This window comes from Onychostoma macrolepis, chromosome 23 (genome assembly GCF_012432095.1).
Source record: "Onychostoma macrolepis isolate SWU-2019 chromosome 23, ASM1243209v1, whole genome shotgun sequence".
Classification (NCBI taxonomy): Eukaryota; Metazoa; Chordata; class Actinopteri; order Cypriniformes; family Cyprinidae; genus Onychostoma; species Onychostoma macrolepis.
In genome coordinates this window covers 8,975,701-9,002,235 of record NC_081177.1, presented here as the reverse complement: position 1 = coordinate 9,002,235, position 26,535 = coordinate 8,975,701, and the positions used below count along the sequence as shown (strand labels likewise).

General features: G+C 35.5%; 1 protein-coding gene across 2 annotated transcripts in view; it reads right to left on the bottom strand.

The window, feature by feature from the left end:
* cpne9 (copine family member IX) overlaps nt 1-26,535 on the bottom strand; it is a 45,319-nt gene that overhangs the window by 7,594 nt on the left and 11,190 nt on the right. Inside the window, exons 4-17 of one of the 2 annotated variants that reach the window (XM_058763118.1) lie at nt 23,282-23,385; nt 23,129-23,168; nt 23,005-23,007; nt 22,479-22,555; nt 11,625-11,688; nt 9,250-9,353; nt 7,690-7,794; nt 6,180-6,221; nt 5,911-5,986; nt 5,205-5,258; nt 5,041-5,102; nt 2,221-2,267; nt 1,888-2,069; nt 532-659 (exon numbers count right to left, since the gene is read on the bottom strand). In XM_058763118.1, coding sequence (XP_058619101.1) covers nt 532-659; nt 1,888-2,069; nt 2,221-2,267; nt 5,041-5,102; nt 5,205-5,258; nt 5,911-5,986; nt 6,180-6,221; nt 7,690-7,794; nt 9,250-9,353; nt 11,625-11,688; nt 22,479-22,555; nt 23,005-23,007; nt 23,129-23,168; nt 23,282-23,385 — 1,088 coding nt within the window. Of the gene's footprint in view, nt 1-531; nt 660-1,887; nt 2,070-2,220; nt 2,268-5,040; nt 5,103-5,204; nt 5,259-5,910; nt 5,987-6,179; nt 6,222-7,689; nt 7,795-9,249; nt 9,354-11,624; nt 11,689-22,478; nt 22,592-23,004; nt 23,008-23,128; nt 23,169-23,281; nt 23,386-26,535 lie in introns of both variants that reach the window. The other variant, XM_058763119.1, reaches the window with a different exon arrangement.

The window sequence follows — 26,535 nt, the reverse complement described above, 5'->3', positions numbered from 1 at the left end:
ACTGGCTAACCTCCTCATATTTTAAATAGTTCAAACTCTCATTCATGCCGTGATATTTGAATTTCAAATGTTAATGTGCTCGTGGCTTCACATCACAACCATCCTAATTTCTAAATGACCCATTTTTGCAGCTCAGCTTCAGTAAATAATCAGTGAGCGAGAGGGTTGTGTTGCGAGCGCTGCCTACATAGTATCACATCAAAATCTTGTGTTTCAAACAAACAAGAAAATGTCTTGTCCCTTTAAAAGAAGTTCTTTTTTCCTGCGTGGTAAACATCAGACCTCGGCTGCATCTGAGCAGCAGGTACACTGAGTGAAGTGTTAGTCAAGCGCAGGATTCTGGAGGAGTCTTTGGAGCGCGTGTGCACGAAAGTGCATTTGTGTGGAGAGAGGACAGGCTTTAGAGTGAATAACAAGTGGATAGTGACAGGAAGGAGTTCAGCTCGCAGGGGAGACAGAAAAAAGAGCAGGGCAGAGAGATAGAAAGAGAGCTCAACCTGGTGTCAATTGCAGGAGAACTGTTTAGCTTACTGTGCCACCTGGTTGATGACAGGGGCAAAGTTGGTGGGGCCGTAGAGCTGCACTTTCCGGAGACAGTCATAGTACGCCTCCAGCACGCCTTCGATGCCGACGCAGTTTGCATTCTCACAGTCCGAGTTCTACGAGGTCAGAATACACACACGTTCATATATAACACATGAGGAAGAACGCCAGTCGTTTCTGACTTATTCATACTGGACTGAGGCGTATTTTATATTGTTATATGCTATGTCCAAAGCTAAAAATCCATGACAGCATAGTTTAGCTTTAATAATGAATATCATGTCTGTGTGGTTTGTGTTTTAAAGGGATAGTTCACTCAAAAATGAAAATGCTGTCACTATTTGTTACTTACTTACTTAATTCAAAATAAGATATTTTAACAGGGTCCAATGTTGTCTATTTTAGAAAAAAAAGATTTAAAAAAATTTAGGAAGAAAGAAAAAGTCATACAAGTTTGGAATGACGGAAGGAAGTAAATGATAACAGAATATGTATTTTCTTCTTTTAACCATCCAACATTACTTTTGTGTTATTAACCCTATAAAGCCTACTGCATCATATTTGATACACTTTGCTAAAAACCTGTTGTACACAATCTACTAGACATTTTTAGCAAGTACTTTTGTGTAAAGTAAAGTTGTGTCTTTCTGCTGTGAAATCTTTACTAATTTTTATAAAGTAAATGTAAGAATAATTTTCATATTGTTACTGTAATATTTCAAGATGAACACTTACTTTGCTAAAACAACTTAGGTTTACTTGATTCTTCATACATAATTTGGTTTTTGAAAAAAATCATGTTGAAATGTGAGCATCAAATATGATAATTCAGGCTTTTGAGGAACATTTATTTGTACATCTTTCAGTTATTATTGCATTTATTTCACCTCCACAATAAAAACTGCAGCGTTTGATCATAAAACAAAGCATTTAAATTTCATCTTACTAAGACATATTATTGGAAAATACAAATTGACAAAAATGCATTTGCCATACAGTAAATGCATTTCATGTAAGTAGTCTGTTATACTGTTATAACGTTCTCATTAATGTACATACAAGCTATCAGAATTTGATCATATTTTCTGGCTATATAGATATTAGCAATTGCACCAAATTTTGGGCCTCTAAATAAAATTGAGGTGTTTCTTTCCTATTCATGTATGAGCTCCATATTCTCCCATATCATACTATATGAGTAAAAAAAGCCTGATGTATTAAATATTATACTATATTATACAAAATATTTTATATTTAGTGTAAAGGTTCAAGATTTTTCTAACTATGATTTCATATGTCAGGCTTTCCAGAGTTAATGATGGTTCTTTTCAAGCTGTTACTCACCAGGGGAAAAGCATGAGAGATCTTGCCATCAGGAGGGAGTTTAGCTCCAAAGCCGTAGGCAGGGAAGAGTTTGTCACTGTCATAATCCTGGATGATTTCCCCCACGGCTTTAAGGGCCATGGCGTACGCATTCAGCTGATACGGGTTCATGTAGTGGAGCGATGTCGGCTGAGATGGGTTTCCTGCGTTCAGGTATCAATCAATACAAGTTTAGACAAAAGAGCAAAGACATCGTGGTCACTTACATCAGTGCCGAGCTCTAAATCTAAAACGGACACGAGACAATCGCATGCCACACAAACACAAATGCTTATGCAATGACGATGGTCTTACCATTAGAGGCGGTGAAGTCTATGGCTACAGTGAAGTTGAGCTGTGTTCTGGTTTCAACATTGAAAAGAATCACAGTCAAAGTTTGTAACCAATGCAGTACATACATATGGATACTTAATATGACATGCTATATTGCTATATTACATGTGCAGGGTGTGTAAATAAATATATATATATATATATATATATATATATATATATATATATATATATATATTACAGTTCAAATGTTTTGCATCAGTAAGATTTCTTTTTTAATTAAAAGTTTTTTATTCACCAAGGCTTCTTTAATTGATCAAAAGTGAAAAATTCTATTTTAAAAAATGCATTTCTTTTGAACATTCTATTCATCAAAGACGTAATGGCTGCTGAAAATTCAGCTTTGCCAGTAAATTACACGTTCAAATATATTAACATAGAAAATATTAAAAATGTATCAATTTATTTTTCAAAAACATTTAAAAAAAAAAATTATAGATTCCAAACTTCTGATTGGTGGTGTATACAAAGGCTACTAGTTAAACTGATTATTTATTTATTTATTTATTTCACATTTATTTATTTATTGCTTGATTGATTGAACATTTATTTATTGCAAAAACTGAATTGAAAGACTTCAGAAGATCTTAGTATTCATTCAGTCTCCCTTTTGTTTTAATGACAGCAACATTCAAGCTGACATGAACAAAACCTAATCCATATTACTCATACCTCAAAGGTAGCAAGACACCTGACCTTTAGTGCAAAGGAGTTTGCATACTCAATGTCACACATTTGATTAGTAACCTAGAAATAGTCCAGAGTAGAGGTCTTCACGGAGGACCCGAGACCTGAGGACCCGGGACCCGTACGGGTTCGGGTCTATATTTTAAATGGTCAGCCGGGTCGGGTCCCAATCTATTACTTCGGGTCCCGGGTCTGTTTAACATTGTGTGTAATACCCGAGTCGATCGGAGAACACCGCACCCGCCAGTGATCAGTGTCAGTCAGCACGCCTGTGTTTTGTAACTTGCAGTTTGTAAAATTAGGATGAGAAAATTGTGAGCGGGAAGTACTGCACGCGGATGGTGATCATGGATTCCTTCATGAGTGATTTGGGGGGAAAAAAGCTGAAACAAAACTGAAGAGACGCACCTGTTATTGAACACGCACGCAGTAAAGTGTAACGCACCTCTTGTTCTGCACGTTTTTTGCTAAAAAATAATTGCTTCGAGTCTTTATTACAACAACCAACAAAAATATCGTTATGTTTCGGGAAACGCAACAGTCGAAGTTGACTCCAGATGGAGAAAAAAAAAAAAAAAAACTGCGAAGTTGCATTAGTCATCCGTCACTGACCGTGACAGCAAGTAGACTTTTACAGCAATAATCAGTGGATTAAGAAGGCTCTTTCAGTCAGCAATAGAGAGGAACGAACAGCCAACATGGATGGAAATGTATTGACTAGGAGGATTGTATGCATCGCAGTCAGGGAGAAGGCTACTAACAGTAGTAAGGGAATTATTAATATTTTTTTCTCTCGCAACTTGTTATTGACTTAATATCAGTTTGCTGTGCAATATGTGCCGATTGGGTGCAGTCAGGTCTGTGTCTTCCCGGCCGGGTTCGGGTCCAAGTTTCGAATAATGGTCGGGTCCGCGTCGGGTCCGGGTAGTACATTTAAGGCATTTCTCGGGTCTGCACGGGTTCGGGTCCCACTTTCAAATAAAACACGGGTCCGGGTCGGTTCGGTGCAGCATTTTTTGGACCCATGAAGACCTCTAGTCCAAATATTATAGTCAAATATCTCCTATTCATTTGAATTCATTAGCAACAATTTCTTTGTTACATATTCAAAACACTAATACTTTGTTTATTTCAAGGTTTAGGTTTAATTGATTTTCAACATAGAGCTTTTGGATGCCACTGTATATGCAAATTTTTAATAGTCAAAAAAAACTATAAATGCATATTTATAGCAATTCTAGTAAATTATGCTGAAACTTGAATTTAAACATCTGAGCAAATTATCAAAATGCTTCTAACCTAGACATGTTAAATAAATAAATACATATTCTTGTTTTTGTTTAAAATAAACAAAAAATATTGTTTTTATCAAGTCAGTGCATAATTAAAGGTCCAGCTGCAATTAAAAGGCAAGCATATGGTATGATATGCTGAATCACTGCCTTGATTTCAGATGTCTGGAAATGAGTATGTGATGTTTGCTTTAGATTTTTTTAAAACATTTATTAGGGCTGTCAGTTGATTAAATATGTGCTTCTTACTCATTCTTTACTGCCTGCTCTCAGTAACCATGGCTTGGGGAACCAGGTTTCTTGCTGGCTACTTTCTAAAACATGAAGGCTTGAATGCTTGCATGGCTCCAGTTATGGAATTTATGTAAGTGACATTGTGTCAATTTTTGAATTTTTTTTAACTATCACATTCAATTAATACATCGTATTGACAGCCTAATTTTTACATGATCCATTAAACTATTTGACCATTACTGGGTTTAGCCTTGAAGCACATATTCAGGACTAGGTTGTAATGCAAAAATATCTCCTATATTCCATTTTTATTCTATTCTATTCTATGTGTCAGTATTCAACACACATGCTAGCAATGCCTGAAAAAATAAATGGTAAGTGAACTGCAAGCCCTAAAGGCTCAATGACATTAAGATCCACTCTGGTTTATTGGTATTGTCTTGAACGCAAGTTATTCAGATCGACTAATCATAATTCCACAAAAGGTTTACACGCATGCCTATTCCAGCTGCTCTCTAAACATCTTTCTCCAGCCTAATTTATCCAGGGACTTTTAAGGGGCACTCACCCGCCTCGAATGAAGTCCACAAATGTGTACTCCGATTCAACTTTGAAGGACAAAAGTGTTACCTAGAGAGAGTGAAAGAGAGAGAGAGAGGAGAGATAATGGAAGTCATTATGAAAATAAATCAGAAGAGGAGAGCGCTTGACAGGTAATCCATTCACACGTACCGTGCCAGAGTTGACGTATTTCTTTTTCCTCCCTTTCTTTTTGGGATTCAGAACCTGAAAGAAATAAAAAGACACCCATCAAGCATGGCTGAAAGAAATATGACATTTTACTGAAGTGTCCTCATATGTTTTTTTTTTCTCTTATGATTCATGAAACATTTTTGGCACTTCACGAATACAGCCCACGTTGTTGTCCCTTTACTTTTTTGGAGGCATCAGAAGCACGTTTTATTTATTTTACATATTTATTTATTTAGCTAAGTTAGATATTTTAGATAAACAGTTATCTAACATATAAACTATCATCGCATGAAAAGTAACTAGTTTTCAACACATTAAATGTCTGTATCCCCTCCTTTGGCCTGTCTTCACTGTATCTGTTGTATGAAAATTAAAATCAAACAGCAACGAATGAATTTAAATTCAAATCACTGTTGTAAAAAAATATTTTTAAGTTCTAAAACATAATATTAGCTGTGTCCCACATTTTTTGTATAATTTATACACATACAAACAACACATTCAAAAATGAACCAACTCATTTTTTTTCCTTTTCACTTTTTAAGATTTGCAAGTCTAATTCTTTACTCTGTTCATGGTAAGTGTTTTTAAATCACATAAAAATAACTCTAAAGGTGTTGAAAAAAAGTGCTGTTTTGCCAGAACTCAAAATTTATTTGTACAAAACAATGTTTTTTTTTTTTACCTCATAAACATTGAATTGGCTCTGTCCGCGAGACAGCTCTCTATAGCTGGTCGTAAACTCTCCGATGAAGTCATGACTGAAGAAAAATGAAAGCGTTTACTTGAGCGAGGAATATTTAATGAACATTGCACGAGCATGCTGAGAAGAAATTATTTTGGCTAATGAAAATTTGACTTCAGTTATTCTTGTTATGCAGGATGATTTATGTATTCATAAACACAATATTTACTACCCACGAGGGGGAACACAAGCCATGAAGAACAGCGTACCTTCCATCTCTGTCCCAGTCATAAACATCAACCTTCACTGTTCTGGAGAGATTACAAACAAATCAAACCGCACAGCAAGTCAATATCGAAAATGAAGTGCAGACAGCCTGAATTTTCTCAAAAGGTCAGAGTATGACAGCAGCCTGGTGAGTCAACAGAGCCAATCCAAAATAACACCAGCACCGGCCGCTGCCTCACTCCAGCTGACTGCTGGGATTATTCCGACTGCCACAGTGACACAGCTGCCCGTTTCCAACACTTTCCATTAAACACCTCAGAGCTCGAGACACAAGTCTGAGAGATGCTTTAAAGGTGCAACTCTCAAAAAGCATAGACTCCTATCAAAAAGATTATTTACATGTTACGGACATAAATACAAATGTTCTCGCTCTCAGAATGCACCCAAGAATCTAAAGCATATCATATACTATATATAAATATATCATATCATACTGTATATTTATTGTATTAGGGCTGTCAAAATGATGCACTAACACATATTTAAAAATGTTTTAGTTAATTGTTTTTTTTTTGCATTGTTGATGCATTTATTCAATATGATATGATATAACTGTATAAATCTCTTCTTATTAAATAAATTAATTTCTTATTTATCAGGTTTATGTCATTACTTGAAATAAAATAAACATTAACCAAAATAAAGTATTTAAAAAACAATCTTTTATTCCAACTAGTTGCCAAGGCATCATTTTTCATTTTAATTTAGTTTAACTTTATGTGCTAAATGACTAAATCTAAAAATTATAAATAAAAAAATAATATAAATTATATAGACATATACGTATATAAACAAAAAGTACTAAAAATGACAAAAACACAACACAATTACTAAAATTTGTAATAAAAATTCAAATGAAAACAAAAAATGTAAAAATAAAACTGATTCAAACTATTAATAAAAACTATAATAATATCTCAATGATACTAAAATAACCCTGTTATGGATAACTTATTTATAAACCAAACCCAGATGGGAAGTTTAACAAAAGTCATTTGCATTCTTTATGTGATGAAATTTAATTATCATCAAACCTCAAGAAGACTAATGCACAGGGTAGCAGCAAAAACATCTGTAATGAAAGATTAAGTCTATAAAGTAGAGAAAGTATAAAGTTTTCAAATGTAATTCTTCAAGATTTAATGCAGTTGTATTTAAGTGTAGAGAACAATAATTACACATTATTTTGTTTTCTTTCCTGAAAGGTGAACTGAATGCATTAACTAGGAATAGATGTATTACAATAAAACATTTAATTGATTGACAGCCCTAATATTTTTAAACATTAACCCTTACATATTTTATTTTAAGTGAAACAAGTGAATATTTAATAACTGGTATTTTCTCTGGAAAACATGAGTCAATTAATTTTTCACAGCAAGACTTGGAATATGTATTAAGAAAGTTAATATAGTGAAAAATGACTTGATGTCAGCATAAAGTAGCCATGCAGCAGGGTTATACTCTTCGTAAGAATTTTAAGTGCCTCACCTGTCATAGTCTCCGTTACACAGAGCTCGCACTGGGATGGTGAAGGGCTGCCACACAGGGTTCAAAGTATTCTTTATCACCTCTGTTTTGTGACAGATAGTGAACCTACAAAAGAGCCAAATCAAAAAGGAAATCTTACTTAAAGGCTTGTTATGACACCTGTACAGTTTTCTTTGAAGGAATACGTTTGAAAATGAATACCAACCAAATACAGCGAAACATCAATAAAAGTGGTTATCATCAAAAGCATCTCATGGTGGGCACGAAGAGCCTCTTGGGTTTCACAACACTACCATAACCCTCTGTTATCAGTCAAGTGAGCTAACACTAATTTTGACTTTTATGGGGGTTTATGTTCAGTCTAGAAACATTTAGCTAATACCCTGAACCCATCCAGGCACAAAATGATAAAAAATAAATAAAACAATCTTTGCTGTACCATGTTTCTTCTTTCAGGACAGTTGGCAAAAAAAAAGATCCAGCCATGTCAGTCAACACAAAGCAGGACATTTTATTGGTTGTTTGATTTCTGTTTAGGTTTTGAGCTGCATAAGAAAGTAAGTTATACAGGTTTGGAAAGATGATAGAGTTATCATTTTTGTTTGAATTATGCATTTAAGGAGATATTTGTACCTGATCTAACCCTTAAAAATGACTTTTGTTGGTGTGATTTAATGTAGTAGTTAGGCTGATCTTTTTTTACTTGAATAAAAAATTATTAATTTAGGTTACCTGACAAAAGCGCATGTTGCATCATGCCTGGTTAGGGCATGTTGTTAAAGGAATAGTTCACCAAAAAATGAAAATGTACTCACCCTCAGGCCTTTCAAGATGTAGATGGGTTTGTTTCTGCATCAAAACAGATTTGGAGAAATTTAGCACTACATTACTTGCTCAGCAATGGATCATCTGCAGTGAATGGGTGCCGTCAGAATGAGAGTCAAAACATGTGATAAAAACAATTCATAAGTAATTCACACGACTCAAGTCCATCAATTCTTGTGAAGTGAAAAACTGCATGTTTGTAATACACAAATACATCAAGATGTTTTTAATGTCAAACCTTTGCTTCCAGCTAAATATGAGTCCTTCATCCATAATATTGCTTTTTAAAGTTAAAAAGTTGTCTCATATGAATTATGAGAGAAACATGCACAGATCAAGCACTGTTTACAAGTGAAAACAAGTTCTAACAACCAAAACAGTTCTAAACAAATATGTTGGTGGGTTTTGATGTGCCTTTTTTGCTGGAGGAAGCATTATGGACCCATATTTTGTCCATAAGTGACAGTTTAAAATTAATTAATCATTCCTTAATGATGGATCACTTCAAAAGACTTTCACTGATGGACTGGAGCCATGAAGATTACTTACTGTAATGTTTTTTATCAGCTATTTGGACTCTCATTCTGATGGCACCCATTCACTACAGAGGATCCACTGGTGAGCAAGTGTTATAATGCTAAATTTCTCCAAATCTGTTCCGAAGAAGAAACAAACTCTTGAATCTTGAATGGTCTGAGGGTGAGTAAATGTAATCCTTTATCCGCTCATACTCACGTGCCATCTTCATTGCTGCGGTAAAACACCAGGAAGGGATCAGACTTCCCGAAGAAATCCTTTTTATCCAACTTGTTAGCACAGAGCTGCATGGTTGCAATGTCCTGTTATAAAACACTTGATTACTTTGGGATAGATGGGAATAGAATATACCAAAAACAAACAAGGTGCACAAACAAGCAAACAAAACACATGCACCCCTGACACAGAGTCTTCAATACCGGCACTATTACATCCAACAATGCATTTTAATCGCTGACCTCAGTTAACATCTCTCCAGAGCAAGAGTTCAGGACACAACAAAGGCAAAATACTAGGACAAGAAATCAATTCCACAGAGAGGACGTACTCGTGTTAGAGGAGAACAGCAATTGGTTCATACATATTAATGTTGAGCGGAGGTCTCCAGTGTTTAGCTATTTATTGGTGCCGTTCTCTTCAGAATACCAGATCTCCAGGGAGACCCTCAAGACCAGGGAAGTCACACATGCAACAGATTTAATTGGATCTTGATAGAGAAAGAATATCTAGGGAGTACTCGAGGAACTACGGTCCGGGTGTCACACTGGACAGATAGCTCATCTGCCTTTTAAAACAGTCATCTCTCTTGGGGAGACTGAAGCTGTATTTGAGGTGAACTGTCACGGCTTTCTGCCAAACACTTGCTGTAGCTACATGCTATTTCAAGGACACAGAGGGATGAAACTGAATATATATACATCGTTTCTGTCATCTGAAATGATATTTATGTGGTTTTATGAACTGGCCCATGGCACTGAAACAGTCAAATTGTGAGTGGAATGACTGAAAAGAGATGGACGGTTTAAAACAGTTATTAACATGGACAGGTTCAAATAGTGAGCCAAATGCTAAACTTGGCATCGCCAGGTCTGCAAGGGTTTAGGATTAAATGTGTGAGGGAATCTCACAAAATCATGTCCGGGTCACATTTTTCTTGTGCATCATTTTCAGGACCATTAAGCACATTTACCGCACCAACCCACTGCATAAATAAAGATACGCTACTGTTCAAATGTTTGAGGTCGGTAAAATGTATTGTTTCTCCGAGGCTGCATTTATTAAATCAAAAAATATAGTAATATTGTAAAATATTATTTCAATTTTGATTAATTGTTTTGAATTTTCAGCTTCATTACTCCAGTCTTCAGTGTCACGTGATCCTTAAGAAATCATTCTAATATGCTGATTTGCACCTCAAGAAACATTTCTTACTGCCTCTTGTTTCCATATTTGGTCATGTTCCTGTCCTTGTTAAGTGTTATCATTAGTTAAGTCTTGTCCAGCTGTGTTTAGTCATTATCTGTAATTGTCATGTGTATTTAGTTCCTGCCTGTTTAGTTAGTTTTCGTCTGGTCTACTCGTTATTCCCCGGTGTTCCTGTCTGTCTCAGCCTTGTCTTGTCTTGCCCTGTCCTGATGTCATTATTAAAGACTATTATTTTGAAGTTCATCCTCGTCTCCGTGTTCCTCGTTCCTCCCTGCTGTGTGCACCGTGACACCATGATGTATGAATACTTTAATACATCAAATAATATTATTATATCATTATTATTTGTTTGTTTGTTTTAGCAATAATATGAATTGAGGCAGAAAATATGCAATTATCATAAAAAATAATGACCTACAAGCTTCCTTTCCTTTAAACAAAATGTATTGTTTTATTTTAATCAACAAGCAGCAAATTAATGTGCAAAAATACTTTAATAATAGAATAGAATATATCAAATAAATCTATCATTTATATATTTGTTTGTTTGCATAACAGTAATGTGAATTGGGCAGGAAAAGTGCTAATTACCTTAAAAATAATGTAATGCAAAATAAATCTTAATGGTGCTACAAACTTCCTTTCCTTTAAACAAAATGTAATGTTTGATTTTTTTTAAAGAGTAAATTAAAGTGCAACAAATACTTCAATGATCCACAAATATTTTTACCTTTGAAATAAAATGTATAATTTTCACCATTTTTAAATTCATATTTTGCATAGCAGTGATGTGATGTGAATTGAAGCTGGAAATATGGTAACAAGCTACAAGCTTACTTTACTTTAAGCAAAATGTATTTTATAATGGAAATTTGCCTCGTGATAAAATATCACATGTGCTTGACAGTTTTCATGAGATTCACTCGTTCACTCTTGAGCGACTACAGAGAGATCCATGGTGGATTAACTTGGTAAATCTAGATATTCATTCCTTTTTCTGTCTCTCTGTGCCTAATCTTAGCAAAAAGGCAAAAAAAAAAAAAAAACCTTCACCTCTGATATTTAAATACAATGCCTCAGGCATTCAGCTTGATGAAAGACTGTAGAGTCAGACTAAGTGTGTGTGCATGAGGATATTTTGCACTGACCCGACAATTGCTGAGTTCCTCAGCTGTGAAGATAATGTTCCCGCATTTCTTCCCAGGAATGCCCCTTGAGAAAAGATAGATAAATGCTTTTAAACTTTCAATAAAATGTGGGGTAACGTTTTTAAAGACAAGAGTTCACGTCAACCCCTCCTGAAGACTGGCACAGTTCTAAGCGCACTGCGAGCCCACTCAAAATCAGGACAAATAAGACGACTCCATTTTTGTGTGCTTTTTACAGAGTTGCTCGAGCGCTTTTTGCTGCTAAGAGCTTTCTGCGGAACAATTCGATTGCACTGCCGGTAATGGTGGGCCACTTCAGTCACTGAATAGCCCACATCGAACCTCTGAAAAGAACATGATTCACCTGAAAAGAGGGGAAAGTGTAGGGAATGAGGGGGAAAAGGTGATGAGGGTTAGCTAGAAAAAAGATTAAAGGCTGAGGACTGAAAGACTGCGTGAGGGAAAAGAGAGATATTCTGAGGAAGCAGCAAAAATTAAGTGATGGAACATAAACGCAACAAAAGACGCTGAATACAGTTTGATTTTGGAAGTTAATAAGTGAAGTTCACAAACCATTTTGCATTCATGAACTGACGTATTTCTGAGTGAAAGAGGATATTCATGGTTAAAATAATTTTTTGAAAGAAGTCTCTTATGCTCACCAAGGCTGCATTTATTTGATCTAAAATATATTAGAAACACTAATAATGCGATATATATCATTTACTATTTAAATATATATTAAAATATAATTTATTCAGCAAGGATGCATTAAATTAATCAAGTGACAGTAAGACATTTATAATTTTACAAAAGAGAGATAGAAAATAATAAGTAGCATTTTCAACATAATGATAATAATAAGAACCATCACTGATAACTGAGCACCAATAATTGATATTAACTAAGAAGCAAATCAGCAAATTAGAATGATTTCTGAAGGATCATGTGACACTGAAGACTGGAGTAATGATGCTGAAAATTCAGCTTTGCAATCTCAAAAATAAATTATATTATATATATATATATTACAATAGAAAACATATTTTACATTGTAATAATATTTTAGAGTATAATTGTTTTTACTGTATTTTTGATCAAATAATTATAGCCTTGGTGAGCATAAGAGGCTTCTTTCAAAAACGTTTAAAAAAAAAATTATTATTATTATTTCAAACTTTTGACTTGTCTATCTATATTCCAAAGCTTGGTGACGTAACATGGAAAGGAAAAACTTTTTTATAACATGCAGCGATGAATAAAATAACACTAGGAACATCCATTAAGGCGGCAAATAGAGTCCATTTTGATTTCATGCTGACTCTAAGTGGACATGAGGCTTATGCACAAAACATATCCAATATATACTGGAGTCTGGATAGTCTAGTATATTTGTCATAAAATTATAAAATGAGATGATTGATTCCAGCTCCAAAGATCTGTCTCCATGACCACAGACTCTCTTTCATCATTTTTAAACCCCATTCTAAGTGGTCTCCTGCCATCTTTGCATTTGATTGGCTAAAATCGGATTCCCATGGGAACAAATATCACCACAACAGCTGAGTGGCAGGTTAGCTTGATACTTTAGTACAGCCTTTGACCCTCCATCTATTCACACACACATACGTGCATAAACTCACAATGACATGCACACCTGACCACCTGCAGGCTAGAAATCCTGTTAAAGCTCAATGATGCCAAATAGGAATTTAGACTGAAGGACAGACAGGCAAGCGTCCCACCACGCTTCTCATCTCCCCCCCTCCTGAGACACATGTCAGATCCAGACATGCAGGTAAGATTCAGTGAGGCGGATCTGCCATGGAGAAGGCTAGAGGTGGCATGGAGGCTGAAAATGACTCTTTGCAGTGGGAAGTGTTTTATCAAGTTATCTCCAGTCGGCTGAGCTGTAATCAATTACATAATAGTTTTTAAAAATACATTGCTGCATATTACATTCTTGAAAATTTCACACTGCAATCTGAAGAAAATAAATAAATAAATAAATAAACTCCAGGAGAATCACACTACAAAACTGATGCATTTTGTGTCCATAATTAATGCATAAATAATGATTAATAATAGTTATTATGAACTATAATAATAGTTAATAATATGAGTTAGCTAACACCAACTTTGATTTTGTGCTATTACACATTTTTATTGACAAACAAACAACAAAATTAGTAACTTTATTCAATTTTTTCTTTTTCTTTCAAATCACATGAACCAATATTGTATTCACAACAGAACATAGATAACATGACATGTTTAAATTGCACAATTTTATGCACAAAATGAGCTCATTTCAAATTTGATGCCTGTTACAGGTCTCAAAATAGTTGGGACGGGGGCATATTTACCATGGTGTAGCATCTCCTCTTCTCTTAAAACAGTTTGAAGACGTCTGGGCGGTTTTGGTGTTGGAATTTAGTCCCATTCTTGCCTGATACAGGTTTCTAGCTGCAGAAGAGTTTGTGGTCGTCTTTGACATATTTTTCGTTTAATGATGTGCCAAATGTTCTCTATAGGTGAAAGATCTGGACTGCATGCAGGCCAATCCAGCACCCGACTCTTCTACTATGCATAGGTTTAGAGCATATGTTGCTCTAAAGGGGTTTGCCTTTTAAAATGTGCCATTTCTACTTCTTGTTTTTCAGAGAAGACATTTCTGTCACTAACAAAGTGGAGGGTGAGCAAAGGTGGTGGCCACGTTTTGGAGAAGCACCTGGGTTTTGCAGATGGCTGTGTATTATTTGGCTGCTTTTCTTTTTTCCCCATTATGTTTCTGTTGCCTAAAGATTCTTTGTGAGGATGAATCCAGAGGATACAACATAAAGCACTGAAAAACGTCCTAAGACAGGAGAAATGGTGAAGATGCACTGTTCCAGCATTGGAAGACTGTATTTTTAAGTGTTGTACATGCAATGTTTTAAATAAAGAATTTGATATTTTGTAATTATTGTGTCTGTTTTAATTGAATGCCAGTAGTACCTATGTAGAGTAAAAATAAAATGAATTCTATATAAAAAATTATAAAATCGAATGAAATCTATATCAAAATGAACGAATTAGAAGTAGTATACTGATTAATTGGATTTTTTACAGTAATTTACTGTAAAACAGTACAGTTTGCAACTGTAAATCAAATACAGTTTCCTACTGTGAATCTTAATTCAATTAAATAACTCAACAGTGTTGCCAGTAAGTTACTATATAAACTCTTTAAAATGTCTAACAGTGTAGAAAGTTTTAAAATGGAAAATCTTCACAGAATGACCTAAGATCACAAATGCAACATCTAAAGTAGAGAATAAACAATACCGGACTAAAAGCAAGCTACTTAGGGAGTTTGGGGGTCCAAGGACACCACTAGAGGATTTTTTTGCTGTACAAACACAAAGACCAAGTAGGAGAGAGTTCAGCTTGTCTGAAGAGTTCACGTCTTGCCCCAGGCATCAACTCATCCTGCTCAAGGTCACACGTGGCTCATCATAACCGTAGACTCTCTCATTACTCAGTACCAGCGAATGTATAACTCAAGACAGCTGTCAGTGTCACTAACTCTCGGGCATTCACTTTCCTGCTGCTATGGAAACAACTTATAAAGGTGAGCCGAGGAGGTTTTCAATCCCAACTTTTGCTGCGAATGAGGGCTCCATCACTGCTACCGCACACAAAAGAACAGGAAGTGCCACTAGTGTAAGTAATACTGCAGTCTACAGAAAGGAGAAGAAAGAAAGCTAAAAAAATTAATAATAATAAAAAATACACTAAAAAATCACTGACTGACAGGTGGGAAATGAATAAGGGAAAAAATTAATAAAATTTAATGAATGACATTTAACATTTTGAGAAGATACGTCTTTGGATTAAGAGTTATTGCACTCAAATACCTCGCTTTCAGTTAAACCACATTGTGGTATGAAACTACAATATTCATGGTCACAGGCGAAGAATACACTCTTTTCCAGCTGGGCTGTCACCTCTCTAACACAGCATATCTGACAGACAGAACAAAAGCATCTCAAGATTTTATCGGAGAGCTTCAAACCCCCTGCATGTTTAATCAGAGTCCTCGGCAGCCTGGATAAATCTGGGCGGCATTAGAACTGAGACGCTGAGTCCCTCTTACAGGACACAGACATCCAGTGCTGCTGTATGTATGTCACGAACGCACCAAGAGATCCTTCAAAACCACAAAAATACCATTCCAGTACAAACTTGTTATTCAAATTAGTAGTGTATTCACATTTTACATGAACGTACAAAGTGACATTGTTTGGCAACCATATATGTGTATGTGTGTGTGTGTGTACGTACAGAATAAAATGTATTATTATTAATAATGGCAAGGAAGGCAATCATCCTTACACTGTGAATTATTAAATCTTTATTATTATATTATTAATAGTATTAACTAAAACTATTAATAATCATTTTCGGTAATCAAAATAAATTTGCAATAAAGTTTAAATATTAGAAGGACAGTTAAAGTACTAAAATTACTAAAACAAGCCAAAAAATTACAACAACAACAAAAAATCTGAAATAATAAATTATAATTATATATAAATTATATTAAAATATATATTAAATTATCTAATTATATTAAATAATCAGCTATATGGAAATATATTAAAAACTTAAAAAATACAAAATAAAATGAAAACTGAAAATCAAAAACTAAAAGCTAATTCAAAATACTAATAATTACTATAATATATAAATAATATTAAAATAATGCAGATGTCATTGTTGTTCATGTAGATAAAATGGCATCATCAATATAATGGTGCCTCATAAAGGTGAATTACATGAATTTAAATTACTCGAGCTGCTAAAAATACAGTTCGAGAGACCAGCACATTGTGTTGCTGAAGTACGCTGCAGGTTCAGCCGTGGGAACAGACTGCAGAGAATGAGTAAGCTGGCCAATTAGGCAATGATGGTGGGGATTTTAGTGAGCATGCATTAACTGATCTCACTGTTCGGTCAGGGCAGGTTAATAGCTGTCAAAAATGCCCTGCTCCCAAGTGCACTCAAAACACAGATTGTAGAGGTGCATATCAGAGCAATTAAGCAGCTGATAAATGTCTGTCAGGGAGGAAGTATTGTAGAGAAATGCAAATAACATACTGTATCTGAAGTGCCTGATCCAGATAAGGATGTTGATCATGTGACAGTTAACTCGATTATGCATAATGAATTTTAAAGGCCACACTGTGTTTACAGGTCTGCTGGCTTACGGATTCGCCGCACACACTTCTGGCGCAGGAATCAGGAACTGTGCTTAAGTTCTAAGCCTGTGGTTCCCACTTAATAAGCCAGAGACTCATCTGAAGGTCAAACACAACAGCTGTCCACACAGATAAAAAGATCTTGAGATACGCTTAACCTCATCCACTAAAATAGCATCACCAGAATAAAAAGTAAACACACATGTTCTCATGATTTTGGATTTTAGAAATTAAATGGGTATTTCAGCCAGAAATGCACATTCTGTCATCATTTGTTTCTTCTGCAGAATTTTTTTTTTGAACCACACTGACATTCCATTGTATGGAAAAAAACAGATTTAATATATATATATATATATATATATATATATATCTTCTACATATACAGTGCCCTCCAAAAGTATTGGAACAGAGAAGACAAAAATTGTTCTGTTGGCTGTGGTGTCAAGACATTTGCAAATATGATGAAAAGATGAATATGAGACAAAACTACAGAATGTCAAATTTTATCATTAGACGTTTCAACACATAGATGTTTTACCAAATAAAAAGAACAGCACTTTTAGAGTTCATCCCACTCATTGATGTGAGCATAAGTATTGGGACAGTTGAACATAAGGCAGATATGAAAAATCAAAAGCTATTATTTAGTTGCAGATCCCTTGCACACAATCACAGCAGTGAGTCTGTGACTCATAGACATCACCAGACTCTTGGTCTCATCTTTTGAAATACTTTTCCCAGCCTTTAATGCAGCCAATTCCAATTGTTGCTTGTTTGGGGAGTTTCTGCCTTTACTCTCCTCTTCAGCTGGTGAAATTCATGTTCAATCGGATTTAAATCTGGAGACTGATTTGAGCAATCTAAGACTTTCCATTTCTTTACCCTGATAAACTCCTTGACTGAACTGGCAGGTGTTTTGGGTCATTATCCTGATGCAATATGAAGCACTTCCCAATGAATCTGGTGGCATTTTCTTGATCTATTGGTAGGCAAGATGGTTTTGTACCCTTCCAAATTCATTCTGCTACTGTCATCACACATTAAGTCATCAGTAAAGTTGAGAGGGTCTGTTCCAGAGGCAGCCATGCATGCCCATGCCATGACACCACCTCCACCATGCTTTACAGATGAGGCTGTATGCTTGGGATCATTGCAGTTCCCTTTTTTTCTCCACATTTTTGCTTTCCCATCACTTAGATAAAGGTTCATCTTTTTCTCATCGGTCCATAAACACAGTTCCAAAACTCTTCTGGCTCACTTTTGTGCTTTTTTGCAAACTCTAATCTTGCCTTTCTATTTTTGGAGCTGGTCAGAGGTTTGTATCTTGCTGTGTAGCATCTGTATTTCTGTGTCAAAGTCTCCCGAGGACAGTAGATTGTCAGAGCATCACCCCAGCTTTCTGGAAGTTGTTGGTGATTTTACAGACACGTCTTTTAGGGTTCATTTTCACAGCTTTTTTGATTTGTCTGTCATCAACTTGTTTTCTCAGCCGATCAGGTAGTTGTTGGTTGCTGGTGTCGCCGGTGGTTTCCAAACTCTTGATTTGTCCATGCCCTTTATTTTTGCTAGAGCTCTAATTGACTTCCTCTTTTCTTATCCAAATTGCTTTGCTTTTCTCTCAAAGTCAGCTCCCTCATCTTCATCCTGGTTTGTGTGTGTCATCATCGAATACAAGGCTCAGAATGCAGAAGTAATGTATATAACTGATACGACACATTCCCTGCTTTTAATATCTGAAGAATTAATGCAACAGGACACAGCTGATCACTTAGAAAGACCTGTGAGGCAACTGTTCCAATACTTATGCTCACATCAGATCGAGGGATGAAACTCTAAAAGTGCTGAACTTCTTAGCTGGTAAAACATCATATTTGCAAATGTCTTGACTCCACAGGAAACAGAACAATTTTGTCTTCACTGTTCCAATACTTTTGGAGGACACTGTACATATATATTCAAGAGCAATATTTTTTGAGAGTGAAGACTTTGTATGGCTTTGCCATACAAGCAGCACACAATTTGCACGGACTACTCTTAAGAAATCTGGCATCAAGGTTCTTAAGAATATGTCATTTCATGTCCCAGAGAATACCATAAGAGTGAATAATTGATCATTAATTGATGAATTATCCATTTAAAGTGAACTACTCTGAACAAACCAATAACTAAGTATTACAAGTTGTGCTGTACTGTGTGCGCTATAAATGAGATGTTAGATAGTAAAGCTTGTTGAGGAGACGTATGCAATTACTTTTCTAAGTGACTTATTTTTGCCTCTTGGACAAAATAGAGAAAAATCCATTAGAGTTCAAAGTATATACCACTGTATGTACTGAACATCAGTGACTTTCATCATACTGAGCCACATGAATGTCACCCGATAATCTAAAAATAGCCAAATATGAGCCAATAGTTGTCCTATCCAATATCCAATGTACTGGTCATTGACTACAGGAGATAATACATTCATAACATATATATATATATATATATATATATATATATAAATTCTATATATTTCTTGAATTTAATGTTCATTTATATAATATATTTTTAATGTACAGCAGATGTCTAATGTGTCAAAAATCTATGAAACATGTGTAGTGTACTGAACATGTAATTGTTTTCCATGCAATGGAGTGTGAAAAACCATTTGAGCTAGTGATGTCTAAGTGTGATAGCCATCGGTACACTGACAGTAGCGTGTTTGGCAGTTTATCTGGACACACTTCACCCTCATACATATCAGTATAAACCTGTGACAGCGCCGCTACCATGATGAATGTCTCCAACACTGAGGTATTTTCAGAGAAAATGTCATGCTTTCTTTTTAGCTAATTAGAAGCTCAGTTTGTGTGTGTGTGAGTGTGCGTGCGCGCGCATGTGTGACGGGGGCTGGGGGTTAGAGAGTTAAATAGAGAATTATGTATGAAATAGATTGATCGAGTGTGTAGAAAAACACATGGGCGTAACATTAGGTAATTTGTTTTTCAACAGTGACCAATGACAAATTACCCACCTTCTGATGGAGTAATTCTTCCTACCTGCGTGGCGAGATGTATTTTTGGGGCTTATTTGAAATATTTTCAATACTCATACATGGCAAATAAATTGCATTCTGTGACAATTTAAAACCCCGAGCTGAAATATTGACACCCGGTCTTGTTATTGTACAGCATTTTACATTCTCTCATCTCAAACATTCCTGGACCGAAACCAGGTTGTCTAAAAATATTTTGCTCAGCCTGACAGTATATGGCTCTCTTCTATCCACGCACATTTTCTCCACAAATCCACCACGCTCACATGTGGAAATGAGGCTGGAGAAAAATCAAGCCCGAAGGGCCCCCAAATGTGGCGCAGAACCTCAAATCCCCATCTCCGATCCTCCCGTGGCATCTCTTGTCCTTAGGACTCCCTGGCCTTATCTTGCGAAAACAGAGGGAATTCGATGTATTTGCCCAAATGCAGTGCTATGTAATTGAAAAGCCACTAGTCTTGGTGGGTTGCCATAGAAACCAGCAGGTAATAGAGTAGTACCTCTTCCTCCACACTTCCACCCCAGTGTGTTACAGTATCTGCCCACTAGCTCTTTAGAGAGACGGGCTGACCTACTAAAATATGCCTATTGCCGCCAACCTTTTTCCTAATCCGCTGCTCGCCGCTTGCACAGCACAGCAGAACGCGTGACACAAAGGCCAAAAGGAGACGGCCCATTTAGTGTTTTTTGCCCCATGCCGTGTCACCATCAGACGCATTCGCAAAAAGCTCCCCGTCTACCATGCTGCGATACAGAGCGCGTGCACAGCGCCTGTCATGTTCTTCGGGGAAGAAAACTAGCTGTTGGAAGGGACTTACAAACTATTTTTCATGTTCTTAAGGGGTTTAGTCACACTGTCTAGCCATATCTTCAATGTTTTTCATTTTGCTTTCTTATTAAAGTGACTTAAAACAGCTTATATTCCGATCACTGAGCCCCATTATGGAAAAGCATATGAATTTCGCATTTCAACACATTAATTGTGTGTTTTTGCTTCATATGTCATCCATTGTCGTTATTGTTGACTATTAAAAATCGTTTTCAGTAATTGATGTAAAGCTGTAAAGTAAAGAAAAATATAAACAAAAAAAACATAAAAATCTTAATGGAAATAACAACTAAAATAAAGTGACTTAAAACCTTTTATATATTCAGATTTCAGATTTAATTTTACATCATATCCAGAATTGTTATTGTTAACTAAAACCATTGAAAATCTTTTCGTTAACTGATGTAAAGCTGTAAAGTAAGTAAAAAAAAAAGATATAAATATTAAGTATAAAAAACTTACAAACGTAAACAGAAATAAACTGAGATAAAGTGACTTGAAACCTTTTATATATTCAAATTTAACTTGTACAAGCATTAATGTTTTGCTTCATATCTAGTATTGTTATTGTTAACTATTAAAAATTTGTTTTCAGTAATTAAAGTAAAGCTGTTTAGTAAAATGCAAATATTACATTGAAAACTTAAAGAAAACCTCAATGAAAATTACAACTGAAATAAATTAAAGCGACTTAAAATGCTTATATTCAGATTTGACATGTGAAAGCATGAATCAAGTGTTTTTATTTCATATCAACAGATGTTATAGTTAACTAAAACTACTAAAAATAGTTTTCAGTAACTGAAATAAACTTGAAATAAAATAAATATAAATAAACATTAGATAAAACATAAAAATATTAACATTTAAATAAAGTTTAAGTACTACAACAAATAAATAAAGCTATATAGAAACATTAAAAAACGAATAAAAATGAAAGCACATAAGAAAATTACTAAAATAACTGAAATTTCAAAAATTACAAAAACCTAATTTAAGATATTAATGAATACTATAATTGTATATAAATAATACTTAAATAACACTCATGCCATCATATAAAAACAGCATTTGAGGCTTTTTGTGAAAATGGCATGTCATTTGGCAAAATCACATATGAAAAACGTGGTTCTTCTGCAAAACCAAATGCAAGCAAATCCCTTTGAAGGAATCATCCAGACACCCTATTTTGTGCTACTGAAATAGATCATTGATGTGACCCAGATATGCTGGACAGTGGCAGCCTGTATCTTAATGTTAAAATGCCCCAGTCACCATAGTGCCATCTTTATTTGAGTAGAAGCTTAATTAGTTTCCCTTTTTAACCCCTCGCCAAAGCTTTGGGATCTATTCGTACACAGACCTGCTCTAGATTGATATGGACACAGAAGGTCTGCTATACTGAGAAACCGCAAACAAGCACCTCGACTGCGGTTCAAAGCATTGATTTTAGAAGCGCCGTCAAAGAGCTGGAGAGCCTAAAAGGGTTTCGCACCGCAAGCTGCACGAAAAAGACCAATTTATCAACCTTTTTATCTTATAATCGTCGTGAGAGCACTTGCTATATAAATGAGCTCAGCTGGGCCGTGCGGGCCAGATGAACTTATGTCTTCCATGTGGTTAAATCTGTGGCCTGAATAGAGACCCCGTAGGATTTGGAGAACTTTTAAAGAACTGTTTCCATGGTACTGTTTCTTCTTCAGTGTCGTATGAAGGGTGGAAAATAATCAAAGACTTACGAAAGCACCCGCTCCAGTCTTGACCCAGAGGACCCAATAATCTCTCCTAGAGTGCAGAAAGTCTGGCCGAGGAAGGACTGTGGGAGACAAAACAATGAAGGTAAATCACAGTACTGTGGGGTTCCTGCTCCACAGACACAAATCAGCAGTGACAGTCCTGTCTGGAAAATCTCAGAAAGATGGTATGAGGACTCACCTTGGATACTGTATGTCACTGAGTATAAAGACAGGTGAGGCCTGGCTGATGAAACTCTAAGCAATGGAAGGGGTGAATCAATGACATGGAAATGCATACAAAAAAAAGCGAGCGGAACAAAAAGAGAAAAACAAGACAAGACTTTGAGGACTACAACAGACTCTTTCATGCAGATTTAAAGGACGCAGAGGGTCTGGGCTTTGAACGTGACACTTTTTTTTTTCCCAAAGAATGAGAACTCAAAAAACAAATTGCATTCTCTTTATAACTATTTTTAGCATGACATAGAAAACAAGCAATGGAAAAATTACACTCATTTACAGCTTGTACCTTCTGTCATCCATGTCCATTGTAGCAAGAAAAGACATTAAATCGACAGAGTAAAACTTGAAGGCATTGCATCGTGATTTGTCTATCCATTAGCACAGCATGTGGGACATTAAAGTTTACTTACATGCTTTGAGATGTTTGAGCTTCTGGAGTCAACATTATATCTGCGTCAAATAAGCAAAAGATTGAAAGTGAATGTCTAAAATGCATTTGATCGCTGTATAACGCTTTTTTTTTTCCTGAAACTAAAGGCAGAAAAGTGTTGTCATCCACTTACACGTCAAACCGAAGGTTCTGCTTTTCTTCAAAGAAGTAATCCAGGACAAACTTCCTCACAAAATCCGGGTTGAGAGTGTTGTCGATCACTTCTGTTCGACCAAACTAAATAAGAATGAAAGATGCATCATTAGATTAAATGTTTTAATGGCTAGATTATAAAAACAGAATATATAAAGGTCATTCTCCACAAATTGGGTACAAAACAGGCCTTGAAGGCAAAGTAATTTTTTTCTCAGACTAAAATGAAAGAACATGCTTAGCCTTGTCAGAAGGTCAAACCCAATACCTAAAAAATAATAACTTAAATCGTGTTTTTATTGTAAAATATTTTTAAGCATTCATTTTATATGAGATTTGCAATATTTATAACAATGTTGCCCAAATTTAGGGTGTATAAATACAGTTTAAAACTCTGAATTGTGTGAATGTTCTATTAAAAAAAAGACAAGACATGAAAAAGAAAATTTAAATGAAAAAAAAAAAAAACTTTTTAGTAAAATTGAAAAACACCAGCATGGCTAACAGGGCTGCACGGAAGTCTATTTCCACCATGGAATGAATGAATGAATGAATGAACTGTGACTTCATCCCATAATTCTGCCCAGAGTTTCAGAATTTTTCAGGATTGAGACATAAACTCAAAATTGTTAGATATAGACTTCCGATTCTGAGAAGTCAAAATTCAATTCAATTCAAGTTTATTTGTATAGCACCTTTCACGATACAATTCGTTGGAAAGTTTCTGCAATATATTTAGTAGTTTTTTTTTTTGGGAGATAAAAAAATTGTGAGATAAAAGTCACAATTAGCCTACCTATTTTTTTTTTTTCAATGTAATTTTTTTCTGAATTCTGAGTTTATCATTTTTTTCTTCTTTTCTGATTCTCAAAAATGCAAGAATCAAAGTCAAAATTGTGAGATAAAAGTTACAATCACCTATTTAATTTTTTTCAATATATATGTCAGACTTTGTCTCAGTGTCTTGTTTCCCCCTCGTGCCCTTATTTGGAGTTCCTGTCCTTGTTATGTGATCATTAGTTAATTAGTCCCCAGCCCTGTGTTAGTAATTATCTAGTTTCCCCAGCCTTCTTAAGCCCTGTGTTTCCTTGCCTCAGTGGCCGGTCTTGTAATGACAGTAGATTGTCAACGTTATCTGTAATTGTCAATAAAGTCATTTGTTCTGAAGTTCCTCGTCTCTTCGTTTCCCTGGATCCTTATGACACTGAATTCTGAGTTTACATTTTGCAGTTGTTTGTTTTTAACTTTTTCTCAAAAATGCAAGAATCAAAGTCAGAATTGTGTGATATTTTCTCTTTTATTTTAGTATTCTGTGGTGGAATCTGGCTAATAAAACATTATCTTGACTATTTTTCTTGCCAAAACTTGTATACAGTAAAGATGAATATAATAAATGCCACTATCCTCCAATGAAACATGATGCTTGAGATGAATAGAACAGAGAAGCATAAAAGAAGCTAATATTATTCACTCAACTGCATGTAAAATCTGCACAGAATGTGCCAAAGCATAATAACAGTTGCTATGATCAAAAAAAGCCCTCAGACTTCCCTTCTCTCGGCAGACTCGACAGCAGCCTGAGCTCTGCATGAATGTGGGGCAGGAATAGCAGCTCAGTGTGAGCTCGTACAGCTTCCTGCCAACGTACACATCCCTGAAGCAATCAGACAGTAATTCCCATTGGGCAGGAGTCCTCGCTGGAGCTCACCGACGGCACAGAGTAATGAACTATTGATTCCTAACTCAGATTCAGACCCAAGATCATGTTCTCAACACCCCAGACACATAATCCCACCTATCAACTTAGTATCCACGCTTTCCATTATCTGCTCCTGGAGAAGTTCCTGGAGCCGATCGGTCCTTGACTGTTGGTTGCTGCGTTATCTGTTTAGGGGAGCTGGCTGTTTATAATGCAGTTGCTATGCTTGCTTTTGGAGGTACTTGTAATGTGAGTGGGCACTTGAGTGTTGATATGCATGCGGAGAAAGCCACTGGTCCAGATACACAGCAGCTATATAAAAGTACAGTGAATATTTCATGATGCCATCTGGAGAGTGAGATATCTCTAGAGAAGTCCAGAGCGCTCGCTGCATTCCTCAAATTTCCAATGGCAAACTGTTTTTTCTTCCAACACTTAATTTGAGACTTTCCCAGAGACTGCTGATTCCTCAAATCCTGGCAAGGTGGTGGGATACAATTAGTAGCTGCATTTACAATTCTGCCAAAAGGGTCATCTTAAGATGATTTTAAAACACTGGGAGGCAATAAAACACCCAAAAGCACAGCAAACTGGACAGTTCAAATTATTTGCTTTTATCCATTTAGCATGGCATGATCATTTCTGTCATGTCTACTCAATTTTATGTGTCACATTCTGCGTTAATTTCTCTTCCTGTATTTCAATCCTGTATTTCAATCCTGTTTCCTTTGTTTCATTTGCCAGTTTGTAATAATTACTCATTGGTTGATTATGTTCACCTGTACCTTGTTTAATTTCTTACTTTCCCTGTGTTTTCAGTTTGGTAGTGTCTGTGCTTATTGTGTGATATCTGTTTCAGTTTGCATGTTTTGCCCTGTGTTTTTGCCCATATTCCTTTTGTTTAATAAAGCTTTTGCAATCAGATTCACAACCAGGGGCGGACTTAGCGATTTGGGGGCCCTAAGCAAATTCCAGGTATGGGGCCCCCATACAATAACTATGTGTCCTTTTATGCTTAACCCCTATTTTGCTCGCTCGCTCTAGTTTTTAGTTTATTTATCCCTTCACAACCAGTAATTAGTCAACTTGCTGCTTTTCTAAAGCCAAATTAGGCCACCTTATTTTTTTTTCGGATCACAAAAGGAAGACATTATTAATAAATAAATAAAGAAAGAAACAAAGAAAGAAAAGAAAAACGTGTGTACTTGTCCATTTAATAAATTGTAAAAATGTTCAATCTTTTTACAAACATAAAACTATCCCATGCAACTCATTCCATATTCCAAGTGTTTATAACCCTTATTTTGCTTGCTTGCTCTAGTTTATAGTTTATTTGTACCGTCACAACCAGTAATTTGTCAACCTGATGCTGTTCTAAAGCCAAATTTGGCTACCTTATTTTTTGAGATTACAAATGAAGACATTATCCAAAAAAAAAAAAAAAAACTTGCACTTGTCCATTTAATAAATTGTAAACCTTTCCAATCTTTTTACAAACATAAAATTATCCCAAGCAACTCATTATATATTCCAAG